The sequence below is a fragment of the Kwoniella shivajii genome, chromosome 10 (assembly GCF_035658355.1).
Source record: "Kwoniella shivajii chromosome 10, complete sequence".
Lineage (NCBI taxonomy): Eukaryota > Fungi > Basidiomycota > Tremellomycetes > Tremellales > Cryptococcaceae > Kwoniella > Kwoniella shivajii.
This window is the reverse complement of record NC_085917.1, coordinates 1,131,522-1,143,146: the sequence shown is the minus strand read 5'-3', so window position 1 is coordinate 1,143,146 and position 11,625 is coordinate 1,131,522. Positions and strand designations below refer to the sequence as shown.

At 43.2% G+C, this 11,625-nt stretch overlaps 3 protein-coding genes across 3 annotated transcripts; 1 reads left to right on the top strand and 2 right to left on the bottom strand.

Moving 5' to 3' along the window:
• Nucleotides 1-505: 505 nt before the first annotated feature.
• Nucleotides 506-2,147, bottom strand: IL334_007308 (uncharacterized protein; the record flags this gene model as incomplete). Its single annotated transcript, XM_062938998.1, has 7 exons — nucleotides 506-673; nucleotides 741-916; nucleotides 983-1,085; nucleotides 1,161-1,447; nucleotides 1,546-1,899; nucleotides 1,991-2,033; nucleotides 2,106-2,147. The coding sequence occupies 7 exons, from the start codon at nucleotides 2,145-2,147 to the stop codon at nucleotides 506-508; spliced, it is 1,173 nt and encodes a 390-aa protein (XP_062795049.1).
• Nucleotides 2,148-2,553: 406 nt separating this feature from the next.
• On the top strand, nucleotides 2,554-3,288 carry IL334_007307 (uncharacterized protein; the record flags this gene model as incomplete). The annotated part of the gene is made up of 5 exons (XM_062938997.1): nucleotides 2,554-2,577; nucleotides 2,718-2,903; nucleotides 3,019-3,072; nucleotides 3,155-3,197; nucleotides 3,266-3,288. The coding sequence occupies 5 exons, from the start codon at nucleotides 2,554-2,556 to the stop codon at nucleotides 3,286-3,288; spliced, it is 330 nt and encodes a 109-aa protein (XP_062795048.1).
• Nucleotides 3,289-3,473: 185 nt separating this feature from the next.
• IL334_007306 (uncharacterized protein) lies at nucleotides 3,474-11,528 on the bottom strand (the record flags this gene model as incomplete). Its single annotated transcript, XM_062938996.1, has 17 exons — nucleotides 3,474-4,285; nucleotides 4,360-4,522; nucleotides 4,595-4,670; nucleotides 4,723-4,876; nucleotides 4,979-5,262; nucleotides 5,331-5,413; nucleotides 5,484-5,653; nucleotides 5,733-6,210; nucleotides 6,279-6,455; nucleotides 6,520-7,261; nucleotides 7,311-7,432; nucleotides 7,484-9,125; nucleotides 9,186-10,030; nucleotides 10,091-10,387; nucleotides 10,446-11,010; nucleotides 11,076-11,369; nucleotides 11,431-11,528. The coding sequence occupies 17 exons, from the start codon at nucleotides 11,526-11,528 to the stop codon at nucleotides 3,474-3,476; spliced, it is 7,002 nt and encodes a 2,333-aa protein (XP_062795047.1).
• Between the last annotated feature and the right edge of the window lie 97 nt (nucleotides 11,529-11,625).

Sequence of the window (11,625 nt, the reverse complement as noted above, 5' to 3'; positions counted from 1 at the left end):
AGTAGGGGATTTTAAACGCGTATCATGTTCTGAAAGTGACGTTGTTGGTGTGTCAAAGTAATTTCCTTCCCCAAACGTGGCACAGAATCAGATCGCACTTTCAGACTTCAGAGCAGTCACATTCTAATTTCCATGCAATCACCCTCATCTCCTTTCAGACAACTCCACGCGATGCAGTAGCCTTACCTCTGAGCTGAACTTGTGCAAACCAGTCAGCTCTCAGGTCATCGTGGAATACCTAGAATTAAAGATATATCTTTCAGACTTCAGAGCAGTCACATTCTAATTTCCATGCAATCACCCTCATCTCCTTTCAGACAACTCCACGCGATGCAGTAGCCTTACCTCTGAGCTGAACTTGTGCAAACCAGTCAGCTCTCAGGTGCATCGTGGAATACCTAGAATTAAAGATATATCTTTTCATTTCAGAGGGGTTTTCAATAATTACAACTTCGTTCTCTTGGAACTTCAGTTTTGAGCGGAAACTAGCACTACACAGAGATCTTTAATCACCTCTACCAAGTTTATCTAAAGCTCTAACACCTTGCTCATCCCATTCTTCTTTGGTCACCCAGAAGGCTTCTTTGTCTTTCATGATATCAGCCAATACAGCTCCACCCAAGAACACCATGTGTTTCCTTCTTGGTGGATCCTCAATTCGAATTTTGAAGTTCTGTAAATAGAAAGGAATGGGAGATGTTAGTCGTGCTTGCAGATGAGAGAGGATAATATACACGTACAGATAATCTCGAAGTGTCACCACCAAGTACCCTTGTAAGGTACAATTGTTTCATCTCTTTTTCTAATCGAGATGGGAAACCTGGATACATTGAAGATCCACCCGAAAGTACGATATGTTTGTATAGTTCCGAACGAGTGTCGACTGCGGCTTGTTGAATAGTTTGAAGTAGAAGTTCTGATTCACCGAAAGTTGAGCAAGTGGGATACGAACCAAACTACAGACAGGGATGATATGACTTACCTGCTACACCAGGTTGTTCGACATCAACGAGATGAGGTTGGAACATGCATTCAGGAGCTTCATATCGTTCTGAGCCCACTTTAATAACTCGACCATCTGGAAGCTATGAGAGGTTTGAATGGAAATCAGCTTTGTACTCTCCCACTCAGGGACATATATAGAAGACCTCGAAACTCACCGTGTAGTTCTCAACAAGTACGGTTGTCTCTTCTGCTAATTTCTTATCACTTTCTAAATCGTAACTTGTGAAACAAAGAGCTTCTTTGATCCCTCGAACAGTTTCGAAATCTGCAGTTCTTTCAAAAGCATAGCCTCTCATCAAAAGCAACTTGATGAGATATCTAGTGACATCTCTTCCTGCCACATCGAGTCGACGAGTTAAATGAGGAAGTGCGAATCCGTCATAGACTGGTACAATGTGGGTTACACCATCACCTGAATCAACGACTACTCCGGTTTGAAGACCTAAAATCAAGATAATATCAGCAGAAAGGCATGCAGAAGGTTTTTGAACAACTTCAAGGTGTGAATGATGCAAGGATAGAAGGGAAGCTCGGACATACCTTGAGCATATAATGTTAACACAGCTTGAATAGCAACGTAAACACCACCAAAACCATATTCTTCAAACATTACTTCTGCCATTTTCTGTCTATTCACTTTTGGGTTCATTGGAGGTTCAGTCAACAATACTTTTCTGCCTCTTGGATCAACTTGAAGTTTCTCAGAAAATGTATAATCCCATAAATGTTTCATATCTTCCCAATTCTTGACTATACCATGCTCCATTGGTTGAGTTACTTGTAAGAATGATCGATATTCAGAAGCTTCATCTCCAACCATTATATCTTTTATTTGAGATGTACCTAATCTCTCTTCTGCTCGGAGGATAGGTCGACCGACGACTGATGGGAATACTACATAATAGCAAAATGAGGGTTAGCGTATATCATTTCGACAGATGGAGGTTCATGGGATGAAGACATAGAGGAACAGAGAGATACACACCATGCTCGGGGAAATTGGATCCGGCGTAACCACATTTGACGAACTGTTCAATACAGCATCAGCTAGTTCTCATCATAATGTTCTTGCTAGCTGTAGACCGAACGACTTTACTCACCCCGGTACCGTTATCGACTACGAGGGGAATTGAGGGGTCCATGATGAATCAAGATGAGGATGAGCTGGAGAGTATATAGGTTGCAGACCACTGATGGTTCTTCCGGAAGACTTGCAGACTATCAGCTTACAAGGATGTCCTAGTCTAGATTGGAGTGCTTCGGGCAGAGGTTGGTTTTGGGTTGTTGTATTGACGAAGAGGGTGTATATATGTTATCAACATCGCCCATTGAAGCAGTGACAGCGATAGACTCATGCACGTCACTGACCCTGAGGTTTGAGTTAGGCACCCCTGTTTACTTTGTGTCTATGGTTCCCGGCGCCTAATCGACCGGTTGTTTTCTTTGGGTGGCAACTGACTTTCCTTGATATTTCGACGACAACATTGATATCTCCATTCACATTATCTTCGAGAGCTGGATCAATAGATTGTTTAGTTTTGGAAGAAGATGGTTTGCAAGAAGTGCGAAAAGGTGAGTTACGCTTTTCTTTCAATTCTCGCTGCAACAGACTCAGTTTCCCTCATGTGGTTGAATGAGCAACTACACTTCCTGAACATATTCCCCTTTATAACGAATTTTCCTAATTCTAATCACATCTTTGTCTACATTAGAAACTATCAACAGTCGCTGCGCCAGACCCATTTCAACCTTCATCATCAACGCGTAAGATTGGCGAAAACAAACTATTGACTGCCAGATCGAGGGCTTCACCTTATGTTAAGCCTGGTGCTGGTGGTAGTGGAAGTGTAAAGAAAGGTAGTATAAATCCATATGGAAATAAATGTATAGATTGTAAGGTACGTACAGAATCTATTCTTCTTGGGCCATGTGTAACAGCTGTGCTATTCATTCATGTCCTATCTTGAAGCCTGATGACATGATGACATACTTACATTGTGTCGGATGCATTAGCAATCAGTCCAACAGAATAACGCTACAAGATGTCAGAAATGTGCATATAAGAAGGTAAGTCGATTGTTGGTCTGTCATGAGCACATCTTGTCCAGAGACTTGGGATGACCTTGGGCTGACTAACCGATTGATGCAGGGACTATGCGCTATATGTGGTAACCTAGTCTTAGATACTTCACGTGAGTCTTTCCGTTTTCCTCCTCATGATGGCAACATGAGTATAGGAGCTGATGGATCTCTTCTTTAGGTTACAAACAGACCACAAAGTAGAGAGAAGATTCCTTCGTACTTTACAAGACAATATTCCAAGATCCAGTTTTGTCCATTTGTTGTATCGCATAGAACTCAAAAATGGTGTATTATGAATTCCAAAATCCAAGGTCAATCGTCTGCACACTTAAATTTCATTCGACATCATAATAATCTATCTATCGACGTCGTTGAGAAACAATAGATCACTTTTCTCTTCTGATCAAACTACCGAACCTCTTTAAACCACTAACTCCTTTCTCCTTTTTAATCCCTTGACCGCTGTTTGTATTTGAACCCATATTCGTATTAGTGTAGTCAGATCGTATAATCGGTGAAGAGTTATACTGATCAATCGTACCTATTTCGCTTGAAGTATGAGTCTGACTTTGAGATTGTGCTTTGTGGTTCAACCCAACCATCGACATTGCTCTCGCGCCTAAACCAATACCATTCGAACTATTCCAACTTGATCTTTTCTCTGAGGGTGTCCTATTTATACTATTGTAATTGTAATTACTACCACTATTACTATTACTGTTACTGTTACTAACACTGTGGTAATTATTTTGGTTACTTCTATTACCTAGATGAGCAGAAGTAGAATTGGAATTCGGATTCGAGTTGGATGCTGATGGGGTTGGAGTCTGACTTTGTCTTGTTCTGGTGGTGGAAATACTTTCTCTAGGTGATGAGGTATGTAAACTCAGAGTCGAAATTTGATTATTATTTTTATTCAATTTCAATCGCGGTAAATTGTACGTAGCGCCTCCAGCAGTTGCAGTCCTACCTGCGTTTGATCCGGTAGAATAATCTGATATTCTAGGTGAGTTCCACGCTGATTCGTTTTTGGTGGGTAAAGGTGGTAATGGATGATCAGGTGGAGAAGTGGAAGTGAATTGGAAATGTGGTTGCGATGAATTTGACTCCGAAAAGGGCGTGGGCGTTTCATCGAAGAATGATGTTTCAGATCTCCGAGGAAGTAGTGATATCTCCTGAGCAAACGTCCTGTAGTACTCTAATCGTAACCAAGCAGGAAAAGTTGCATTAGCCCTCAATGAAATCGCATAGATCTGAGCTAGCATTACTTACGAGTTTTCAGAGCTTCATGGAAAGCTATGTCTCTGCAAACAACCTTGTGTATTTTTAAACTGTCTTGAATAGTCTTCACATATTCTAAAATCGTTTGACGGAGTTGATCTACCTCAGAAGTGAATTCGGGATGTTTCGAGACATATGTGCCGTCAAGAAAAACCTAAAATACAAGAATAATATTTTTCAGTGATAATCTTCGAGGGATCGTCATCTTCAGTCGAAAAAGACTGACCTTTCTATACGTCTTGACCCCTCCGCTGACCGGCGAGTCAACAGCTCCGTTGATGGCTGTACCCAGTAGTTTCGGTCTATCGCAATCGATCAGCCTTGAACCGTGAATTGTTACGCAATATAGCTCACTCTGGTAATTGACCATTCTTGCCTTTGCTCAATTTTCTTAGGTTTTTCGTAGCTTTCTCCACTTCTGAAATGGCCATATGCACTGGAGGTATCTGTTCGTATCTGACATTGATAACTTCGCTTCGGTTTAGTATACCCGGTAGTTCCTCTTGAGCTATAAAGATGTCCAAGTCAGTTCAGAACACATGACTCGACAAAGAAGTAAAAGTGTAAGGTTATAGGGAAGAAGAAGGAGGTGAAGGGGGAATAGACATACTTGTGACAACAGTCTTTTCAGTCCAAGTCAGAACTACTTCAACCTCATTCAGATCTCTCATATAGGGCCTCAAAGTAGAGAACTCTCTTATACCGTTATATCTCCAGTGGGACTGAACGTTTTCGATAACCGCATCTCCAAAAACTGGTTTAGTAAGGTCCGGTTCGGGTGTTAAGGGAGTTATCCATATTAATGGATCTGTGGATTCTTTGGACGAAGATAAAGGTGGGATTTTCGAACGATGTATTGTTACTTTAGGGTACTTCAGTTGTATTGCATCGCAGCTAGTCGGGATCAACGTAGAAGATCAGCTGATGTTTCCTTTTGTGTAGGAGAGCTAGGTGATACGGACAACTCAGAGTATCTTTGCCATGGTTCACCTCTTATTACGAAGTCTTTATCTTGATTACTTTGACCGAATTCACCATAGTAAGCCTGTGGCGTCATAATCAAATCAGCTGGAAAGATCTCGAATTGTTTCAGTGGGAAATTTAGGAACACCTACCAATCTAAAGTACTCAGGTTTACTTCTTCCTCCAGAACCGATTTTTTCCCACAATCCAGCTTGGTAGGTGAATAATTCTGATAACTTGGGTACATCAAAAGTGAGTCTTTGATGTTGCACGGTGAGCTCTTGACATAATTCCAAAGCGCATTCATACGCTTCTGCCTCGACTATCGTAAGAGCACAGAAGATCAGTTTTGTTTCGCTCAACTTGATGATGTATGACGCGTGCAAGGAATGGAAACATACCAAAATATTCGATGGCATGGTAATATAGAGATTCTTTTCTTGCAAATTGAGTTTGAGGGGGTAGCCTGATTTTACCTTGTACCAATTCATCCAATAAGTCACCATCGATCTTCCACTCATATATCTCAGCATTAAGTCTCATCGCTAGTCCAGCAGATGACCAGTTTTTATTCTCGACAGCGATTGAAACGAGTTGCTGAATGAATTTGATATAGAGATCATTTCTACCAATTTTTCCGACAAATCCCATTAATTTATGGATAGCTGACATTTTCTCGTCAGACCATTCGATCGATCCCGGTATGTCGTTTAGAGAAAGTAACAGATCTATGAATAGCTCAATTTCATCCAAGAATATCGAGACCCTCTGTGTAAAACCTTCGTCTATTGAAGGTGTCGATTCAAACACTGCCCGGAGATGTGCGACAAAGTACGCTCTCATAGTTGGATCAGATGCGGTAGTATTGGATTTGGAAAACTACGGAAAGCCCATAACCATTGTCAGTGAATGTCAATGTATTCCTTTTTGAAGTGTAATCAACCTACGAGTCTATCCAGTTTGGCGAAGATCTCGGTTTCGATGGTGTCGAATTTACCTTCTATGACATATTCCGCATAGATCATAGAGAAGAGGATTTCAACAGCAGTTTCGCACATCACATCATGGCTTGAAAGACATAGTCCCAATATACGCTCGGCTAGCCCTGTGAAGCGAGTTTGATACTATACGAAGCGATGCGTAACGTTCAATCAGCTTGAACTCCGTCTCAAGAAGGATGACACTTACACCTCCATATCTTGGTTCATCGCCACGATTTTGCGTATGTGGCATGTCAATAGGCCATCCGATAGCGTTCCATAATCGCATGAGCAAAGCAGACCCTTCATCTCTCAAATCACCAGCGATAATCCATTCCGCTCTTCTCCTCTGTTGAGTCATATCCTCCAAAGCTAGTTCGTCACTGCCACACAGTTCACAAAGGAGCTCGAAGCATTTTGTCCAGAGTGATACGTCAAACGTATCGGCATTTTGTACCGATGGGATGAAATGTTCTGTTTCCAATAAAGGGGTTACTGTGGAGAGGAATCTAAAAACCGACGAGAATGACATAAGAGCAAGGGTCAACCATTGATTGGGGAAAGCGGTGAACCGTACGACCGAAGAACAGAAGTCGAATGACGATTTTAGAGTTTGACTTAGTGAAGAAACACCTTCTATGTCTATCATTTCAGTCATCCATCTGGTGATATTTGCTTTAGGCGAAGAAAGGACAAGAGTTAAGATCACGACTGCTGTTTCTGCTAAGCCACAGTTGAAAGTCTCAGAATCAGGCAAAGCATCTTGAGATGGATTTTGATGTCTCTCCAGTAACGATGGCGGTGGTAGTTCCGATATGAGAGCGAAAGGGTGAGTAGAAGGGAATACATCCGGTGTAGGTTTCCATATTGTAGATGTTGGTGATGACCTTTGTCGGTTCAACGTCAAGAGGGTCTTGGAATTCAGAAGCTCGAAGTATGAGTCGTACAGACTACACTTATGTTAGCTGTTATATGAGGAGAGATAGGAACGATAATTACCTAGGAAGCAGAGTTAGACAGTATTCAATATTGTCCTCTTCTTGAATCTTCAGTGTAGCGTGATCACGGATTAAAGGCGAATCAAGCCATTCTTGAACCTTGTTTACTGTCCAGGCGATGACCTATAATCTCCAAATCAATATGAGACCTATGGCAAGCTGGCATTCACTCACAGTGACAGCTAATCGATTACATTCTAACCATCTTATTCTTTTCCCATCTCTAGTAATTTGACTATCATCTTGACCAATCGATCTTAATTCATCGAATCTGCCCAAATGCGGTTTGACCCATCTTACAATTGCAGGAACGAGTAAAGCTCTACTCTCCGAGCTTTCGAATACATTCTTAACTACTTCGAGCAACAGCAGCAATTTGTAGATTGCGATACTTCCAGTTGCGAAAGTCAGAGTATCAGCAAAAGCAATGACCATCTCTGCTATTTCTAAAGGTTGGAAAACTTGTGCCAGATCGGGTAAAATATCGGCATAATGCTGAACAGCTAAAGTTTGTGTTCCAATCAAGACTTTATCGCTTGAATCCATTAGGCGGTTGATTTCCTCTAATATTGATCTTGTTTGATTTCGAAAGTCAGCTTCTATATGCGCTGAAGTGGAAGCTAATCCTATGCCCTTGGCTCTGTCGTGTTCTCGAGAACGAATTATAAACTTGAAAAAGAGATGCCAAACTTTCAGGAATGATCGATATTCGGTAGACTTCGGAGTTGACATGACTTTTTTCATACATCTGAGTAGGTTGAAGGAGGAGGAGGGATACTTGAATTGGGTGTCAATGTAGAGATTAAGGACGTTCTTAAAATTCGGGAATCTGCGATCGGAGGACATAGCTAAGACCTTTATCAGCGATTTGAAGACCAAAGATTCTACTTCCTCCTGTCGATTACCGTTGTCTAGTCCTAAAATGGTGAAGAGAGCGTCGAACACTGAGGGCACAAATTTGGCTATCTCATCTTCCGATACGAAGCTGAATAGTTGGAGAGTTGAACATAGGAGATTAATGTCACTACCAGAGTTGTGCCAGATGAATAAAGCTCGAAGAGTCTCATCTTGAGTTTGGATAGTCGAACAAAGGTATGTTCGAAGAGTGACTCGATCACGCAAAGGCGTAAGTCCTTTTGCAAGTGTAGGAGAGAATATGTTTTCGGGTCCAATTAGAGGGGGGGCTTCGAAGTAGATGTTTGGCGAAAATTGAAAGTCCCTTTCAGGTTTATACAAAGCCAACTCGTGGTCCCCATCTTTGACACAAACACCACCATCAGCGAGAGGAAGGTAAGCGAAAGCGAAAGGTTTTTCCAATTCTGATGAATCGTAATTGAGGTGTCTCTCTTTACCCCTAGATCGGAAAGTAAGGAATAAATGATATCCTTCCACTTGAGCGGAAGCTGGCAGAGATATCTTGACTAGCTCTCCGAACGTAGGTCGATCGTTCCGATGAAAGACCAGAGAATGATATTGTCCCATTGCAGGTTCACCGGAACCACCCGCGACGAGGGCATCTTGAACAATGCTGCCGTCTCCTCTACGAACCTCGACAGTTACTTGCACATCACCCTGATATGTTGGCAGAACCGACTTTCGAACTCGTATTGAGCCTCCCGAAGAGGTTGGGGCGGGAGTGAAAACGGCTGACCAGAGTTTGATGTATAGGTCATTTCGAACAATGCCTGGGTATACGACGTCGGGGAAGCCGAGACGAGCGGAAAGAGGAATGTCGGACAGCAAAGAGGGATGTTCACGAATTACTTGGGGAGCTGGTCCTTGGAAGACCTTTAAACTGAGCGCTATACCTTCCGCCCTGAGATTTCGATCAGCTTGGATATACGAATCAGAGGTTGTGAAGGTCGAAGTATCTTACCTCGGGCTAGTCACATATTCTTTTACCTTGCGGTGTATGATGTTTTCATGTAAAGTCGCAAAAGTAGCTTCTTCTTTGGGTAGATAGATAGGAACATTGAGCTCTACTCCGCCACCAATTTTATCCGTTCCTTCAGCCAAGAGCCGACTCATCGGTGGCAATTCTACCGCAGCACAGCCCATTGGACGACGGAACGTTGGTTTCCCCTCGACAACACTACTTTGCCCATTAGTTGTGTAGGATGTCTCAATTGTAGGGGCTCTCTGACCTCCATACCCTGACGTCACAGAAAATGAGTCATCGGTCAGAGCGTCGAGCATGGAAGGATTTCCATTGCGTGGACTACCTTCCGAGATCCCATACAAGCTCGTTCGTTTGCCTGCAGTTGGTCGAATGGCAGTCGAACCGGTATCGTACCGTGTTTTTAGTGCCCCGTTCCTGACTATCCGACATACTAGGAAGATATCGTGAGTCAGATCGTCGATCTTGAGATCAGTGAAAAGTGTCCGAAGTCGTCCAATGCGGTGTTCCCCATCTCTGGCTGGACTACCAAGATGATTTAGTATCAAACAGAATTCCTCCGTCACGAAGCGACTTTCTACTTTATTGTATAGTGAGAAATAGAGTTCTGCGGTCTCTCCCGGTCCACAAGGATTCGCGACGAAGGCTCTCACGTCGAGGTAGCAGTGGTAGTACGAGCCTGAATTTGGCGGTGAATGCAAACCTTTAGTTCTGACAGTATCGAAAGAGAAATGTTGAACGGGAGGAAGAGAGGGACGAGGATCAATCAAGCTAGGAGGGTTGCCGAGTAGGTTGTCTAGAGGAATAAGATCAATGTATGCCAACTGAGAAGAGCATCAGCGAGAGCCTATAGCCAAATGTCACAATGGACAACCCTTGCTTACTTGCACTTGGTAGACATAACAAGCAATTCCTCCAGCCCAACGAGCTCCAGCAAATGCTCTTCCTTTATCGACTACCATCACACTTCCATCTTCTAGACTTCTGACTATCACTTCTAAGCCTTGTGCGACATTGCATTTTACAAGTCGAGAGATGCACTCCCGCCGCACACGTACTAGCTCATCTCCGCTGAGAGTTTGCGAGAGAAGTTGTCTTCTACCGAGAAAAAGGGCATCTATGTGCTGCATGACAGCATTGAAGAGTCGATATTCTCGATTAGCGAGATAGGTTGGTAATCGCTATGACAATAACATCAGTCGGTTGCAACAGACAGCGTGTGATGCGAGATGCGCTTACACCATACCACTCTCTTATGGCACATGCTATCTCATCTACTAATGGCCACTGTTGACCTGCGACAGTCGAGTCGCCGGCTGTGAGCTTCGGTAAAGGAGGCTGTTCTTTATCCTCTTCCACATGGGTTGCTCTGGATTCAAAGACGAGTGACTTGGGTCTATTGGATCGTAGTCCATCCCTTTTTCCAACAGATGATCTTCTTTCCAATACATCCCGTGTCCCTCCGTTCTGATTCGCAACATCAACTACGTCACTTTCTAAGTCGCTGTGTTTTTGTGGACTGGCAACGTCGTAACCTTCTCCTTCTTCCTCTTCCTTAACGGTGTCCATTTCCCCTATCCAGCTTGGATTTGCATTCCGCGCCTTTTCTTCAGCTGCTCGTACCGCTCTTTCATAGACTTTCGCTAGCTCTCCATTGTCGCTCGAAGTTCCTGGTCGGACATGTACGGCTGCGGCTGGGAAGATCCCTATCAAGACTGACGGTTCAGGCCGAGGGAACGTAGCTGAATGTGACGCTGATGAGGAGGGAGCTAATGATGGCAATGAGACGGCCTGTACGACATAACTATACAGGCATTTGAGTATATCCTGAGCAGAGTTACAAGCAGTGTACGAGTCGTTTCCACTTACCCTCTGTACCACACATCACCTCTACCATCTTCCTCTAAACTGCATCTATATTCCTCAAATGCGAAGAATTCATCTCCTATATCCAGCGGTACTTCATATACGTTAGACTTGCCTTCCGCCAAATCATCTAAATGATCTCTGTTTCCACTCCAAGAGAACCTATTTCGATTGCTGGAAGCCTTGTGGTCATCTACTGTCGTCGCAGGAGTCGGGGGAGGTGAGCTATCTGGTTGATAAGGATATATGCAGAATCCAGAGTGGATATACGGCAGCGGGATCCAGGAGCCTGTCACGCTGTAAGAAGGGCAGAGAAAGTCAGATGTATACTTGTACAACGATGAGACAGACGACGCACCGCTGTCTTGAAGGACCAGGATCTGAAGAGGAAGAAGAAGATGATGAAGATGTTCCGTAACCTAAAGCTGAAGTAGAAGCGAGATTGAGATTGCTCATCTTCCTGTGAAATTACCAGACAGATGACTCGATATTGGGTATTTGATGAGCTCGGGTATTGTATACTATCTCGTTGGAGAGATCTAAACCAGGACGG